Source organism: Bufo gargarizans, chromosome 11 (assembly GCF_014858855.1).
Source record: "Bufo gargarizans isolate SCDJY-AF-19 chromosome 11, ASM1485885v1, whole genome shotgun sequence".
In the NCBI taxonomy this organism is placed as follows: domain Eukaryota; kingdom Metazoa; phylum Chordata; class Amphibia; order Anura; family Bufonidae; genus Bufo; species Bufo gargarizans.
Window position 1 is genome coordinate 4,456,498 of NC_058090.1, and position 5,095 is coordinate 4,461,592.

General features: G+C 45.8%; 1 protein-coding gene across 1 annotated transcript; it reads left to right on the forward strand.

Moving 5' to 3' along the window:
• The first annotated feature begins 2,206 nt into the window (after positions 1 to 2,206).
• On the forward strand, positions 2,207 to 4,658 carry LOC122921692 (E3 ubiquitin/ISG15 ligase TRIM25-like). The gene has a single exon (XM_044271862.1). It carries the CDS (start codon positions 2,267 to 2,269, stop codon positions 3,854 to 3,856), a length of 1,590 nt encoding a protein of 529 aa, XP_044127797.1. The 5' UTR covers positions 2,207 to 2,266; the 3' UTR covers positions 3,857 to 4,658.
• Positions 4,659 to 5,095: the final 437 nt, after the last annotated feature.

Consider the following 5,095-nt stretch of genomic DNA (forward strand, 5'->3'; position numbering starts at 1 on the left):
GAGTGTGCCCCTTACAGTGTGATGCTGTCCGGCATGTTTATGGATACATTTGGTAGCGTGCCCCTTACAGTGTGATGCTGTCCGGCATGTTTATCGATACATGTGGGAGCGTGCCCCTTACAGTGTGATGATGTCTGGTATGTTTATGGATACATGTGGGAGCGTGCCCCTTATAGTGTGATGCTGTCCGGCATGTTTATCGATACATGTGGGAGCGTGCCCCTTACAGTGTGATGATGTCAGGTATGTTTATGGATACATGTGGGAGCGTGCCCCTTACAGTGTGACGGTGTCCGGTATGTTTATGGATACATGTGGGAGCATGCCCCTTATAGTGTGACAGTGTCCGGTATGTTTATGGATACATTTGGGAGCGTGCCCCTTACAGTGTGACTGTGTCAGGTATGTTTATGGATACATGTGGGAGCGTGCCCCTTATAGTGTTGTGATTTCAGGTATGTTTATGGATACATGTGGGAGCGTGCCCCTTACAGTGTGATGCTGTCCGGTATGTTTATGGATACATGTGGGAGCGTGCCCCTTATAGTGTTGTGATTTCAGGTATGTTTATGGATACATGTGGGAGCGTGCCCCTTACAGTGTGACTGTGTCAGGTATGTTCATGGATACATGTGGGAGCGTGCCCCTTACAGTGTGACTGTGTCAGGTATGTTTATGGATACATGTGGGAGCGTGCCCCTTACAGTGTGACGGTGTCCGGTATGTTTATGGATACATGTGGGAGCATGTCCCTTATAGTGTGACAGTGTCCGGTATGTTTATGGATACATTTGGGAGCGTGCCCCTTACAGTGTGACTGTGTCAGGTATGTTTATGGATACATGTGGGAGCGTGCCCCTTATAGTGTTGTGATTTCAGGTATGTTTATGGATACATGTGGGAGCGTGCCCCTTACAGTGTGATGCTGTCCGGTATGTTTATGGATACATGTGGGAGCGTGCCCCTTATAGTGTTGTGATTTCAGGTATGTTTATGGATACATGTGGGAGCGTGCCCCTTACAGTGTGACTGTGTCAGGTATGTTCATGGATACATGTGGGAGCGTGCCCCTTACAGTGTGACTGTGTCAGGTATGTTTATGGATACATGTGGGAGCGTGCCCCTTACAGTGTGACTGTGTCAGGTATGTTCATGGATACATGTGGGAGCGTGCCCCTTACAGTGTGACTGTGTCAGGTATGTTTATGGATACATGTGGGAGCGTGCCCCTTACAGTGTGACGGTGTCCGGTATGTTTATGGATACATGTGGGAGCATGTCCCTTATAGTGTGACAGTGTCCGGTATGTTTATGGATACATTTGGGAGCGTGCCCCTTACAGTGTGACTGTGTCAGGTATGTTTATGGATACATGTGGGAGCGTGCCCCTTATAGTGTTGTGATTTCAGGTATGTTTATGGATACATGTGGGAGCGTGCCCCTTACAGTGTGATGCTGTCCGGTATGTTTATGGATACATGTGGGAGCGTGCCCCTTATAGTGTTGTGATTTCAGGTATGTTTATGGATACATGTGGGAGCGTGCCCCTTACAGTGTGACTGTGTCAGGTATGTTTATGGATACATGTGGGAGCGTGCCCCTTACAGTGTGACTGTGTCAGGTATGTTTATGGATACATGTGGGAGCGTGCCCCTTACAGTGTGACTGTGTCAGGTATGTTTATGGATACATGTGGGAGCGTGCTCCTTACAGTGTGACGGCGTCCGGTATGTTTATGGATACATGTGGGAGCGTGCCCCTTATAGTGTTGTGATTTCAGGTATGTTTATGGATACATGTGGGAGCGTGCCCCTTACAGTGTGACTGTGTCAGGTATGTTCATGGATACATGTGGGAGCGTGCCCCTTACAGTGTGACTGTGTCAGGTATGTTTATGGATACATTTGGGAGCGTGCCCCTTACAGTGTGACTGTGTCAGGTATGTTTATGGATACATGTGGGAGCGTGTCCCTTACAGTGTGACGCTGTCCGGTATGTTTATGGATACATGTGGGAGCGTGCCCCTTACAGTGTGACGCTGTCCGGTATGTTTATGGATACATGAAAGCCCCTTTATTAGTGACTGATCTTGTGCTGTTCGGCCCCATCCTGTGCACACAAGTATAAACCCGCCCTGTGGAGAACTGCAGTTTCGTTTCTGTCTTCCTCTGTCAGCCGCACCCTATGTGCACACATGTGTAAACCCGACCTCTGGATTTTGAACCTCAGAGAACTTCAGTTTCGTTTCTGTCGTCCTCTGTCAGCCATGGCGTCTGCTGATCTGAGAGCTGAGCTGGACTGCTCCATCTGTCTGCAGACCTATACAGATCCTGTAATGCTGAGATGTGGACACAACTTCTGCCGGGTCTGTATTGATCGTGTACTGGATACACAGGACGAGTCTGGGGTTTATACCTGTCCTGAATGCAGAGAAGAGTTTCAGGAGCGGCCTGCACTGATGAGGAACTTAGCTCTGCGTAACATTATGGAGAATTTATTGGTTACTCAACATAAAGAGACGGAAACCGGGATCTGCTGCACTTACTGTGTGGACTCTCCTGTACCTGCTGTTAAATCCTGTCTACACTGTGAGGCTTCTCTGTGTGAGAAACACCTGAGAGTTCACAGCAAGTCACCAGAACACGTCTTATCTGACCCCAGCACTTCCCTGGAGAAGAGGAAATGTTCTGTCCATAAGAAGATCCTGGAGTATTACTGCACTGAGGACTCTGCTTGTATCTGTGTGTCCTGCAGTTTGGCTGGAGAACATAAGGGACACCAGGTGATGGTGCTGGATGAGGCGTCTGAGAAGAGGAAAGGGAAACTGAGAAATATTCTCCAGAAACTGACCAGAAAGAGAGAGGAAACTGAGGAAAGAGTCCAGAACCTGGAGGAACGCAGGAGAAAAGCTCAAGAAAAAGCATCTGGAGAAGCAGAGAGGATCACTGCCCTGTTTACAGACATCAGGAGACGACTGGACGACCTGAAGAAGAGGGTCCTGAGTGAGATCTCCAGGCAGGAAAAGGAAGAATCACTCTCATTCTCTTCTCGGATCCAGAAGCTGGAAATAAAGAAGGACGAGCTGTCCGGGAGGATGAGACACATTGAGGAGCTGTGTAACATGACTGATCCACTGACTGTCTTACAGGAACCAGACAGAGGTGACTTGTGTGATCCTGAGGAGGAAGGAGGTGATGAAGACATAAATAGATGTCTCCATGATGTAGGTTATCTGGATGTGACTGTGATCTCAGACAAATTACATACATTATGTGACATAATAACAGATATAAGGAGAGGGATCTATGTGGAGGGTCCTGCAGACATCTTACTGGATGTAAACACAGCTGCTAATGACATTATTATATCAGACGACCTGAAAACTGCAACCTGGACACAAAATAATCAGAATCGTCCAGAAACAGCAGAGAGATTCCAGTATAATCAGGTGATGAGCAGCAGGGGATTTACCTCAGGGCGACATTACTGGGATGTGGAGATTAGTAGATCTGGGAGTTGGAGGGTGGGGATGTGTTATCCCGGTATAGACAGGAGGGGGCGTCAGTCATACATTGGAGATAATACCAAGTCCTGGAGTTTGTGGAGGTGTTATAATCAGTATTCAGTGAGACATGACGGTAAAGATATCCGGTTACCTCACAAGATCTCCAGTGATAGATTCAGGATATGTCTGGACTATGAGGCCGGGCAGCTGTCCTTTTATGAGCTGTGTGACCCCATCAGACACTTACACACCTTCACTGCCGCCTTCACCGAGCCCCTTCATGCTGCATTGTGTGTATGGGGAGGTTCTATAAAGATATCTATGGTGGGAGGTGAAACCTGCCAAAAATAAAATGATAACGAAAAACATGAAATTTTAATTCAAATCCCAATTTGACATTTCATTTACAACCCATGTCTGCAAAATGCCTGCCAAAATGAAAAGTAAAATGTGTAATATGTGGCAAAAATAAATGTAAAATTAAATAGCCTTTGGCTTTTTAAATTTCAACTTTGTCAATGAATTATCATGTCCCCATAGTGCTATTTTCCAATCAAAATTATAAATCAAATGAAAAACCTAAAATACAACTTAAAAAAGGTAATCTGAGATTTCAGTTTCATCTCTTGTAGACATTTTCACTGCCAGAATTCAAATCAGAATGAAAAATGCCACTTGCCATATAACATTTTAATTTTAACATTGTCCAAAATTCAGATTCATACAACTGAGCAGTAGTGGGCCTGGGTTAATATGTGAAAGGAGACTGAACAGACAGTGACTGTCCAAAGGAGGGCGCTCTGCTTCTATACAATTCTAATAGGTCACACACCGCTACAGATCAGAACGCGTTTAGAATTCCAATAGATGGCGCTGAGAGGAAAATGATGCTAGTGTGCAGAGTGACTGGCATAAGACTATGAATCCAATAGATGGCGCTGAGAGGTAAATGATGCTAGTGTGCAGAGTGACTGGCATAAGACTATGAATCCAATAGATGGCGCTGAGAGGAAAATGATGCTAGTGTGCAGAGTGACTGGCATAAGACTATGAATCCAATAGATGGCGCTGAGAGGAAAATGATGCTAGTGTGCAGAGTGACTGGCATCAGACTATGAATCCAATAGATGGCGCTGTGAGGAAAATGATGCTAGTGTGCAGAGTGAATGACATAAGACTATGAATCCAATAGATGGCGCTGAGTGGAAAATGATGCTAGTGTGCAGAGTGGCTGGCATAAGACTATGAATCCAATAGATGGCGCTGTGACACAAAGGGACACAATACATTGAATAACACTATGCTATGGCCAGCTTCTTGACAGCCTATGTGGCATCCAAGTAAAAAGCAAGGGTTCAAGGCCTTAGGTTGCTTTTTCTTTTTGTCCCATGTCAAAACAATTTTTTCTTTTTAACCCCTTCCCGCATTTGGATGTAACTGTGCATCCAGATTACCTGTAATTTAACGTAATCAGGCGTACAGTTACATCCAAACTGTTAACTGGGGCTTTGACACTATAAAGAGCAGAGACACGGGAGAAGCTGGCAAGGAACCAATCTGAGTGGTCCCTTGCTGCGCAGACTAACCAAT

Excerpts from the sequence above, each read along its gene's own strand:
- LOC122921692 (XM_044271862.1), top strand. The coding sequence starts at position 2,267 with ATGGCGTCTGCTGATCTGAGAGCTGAGCTGGACTGCTCCATCTGTCTG.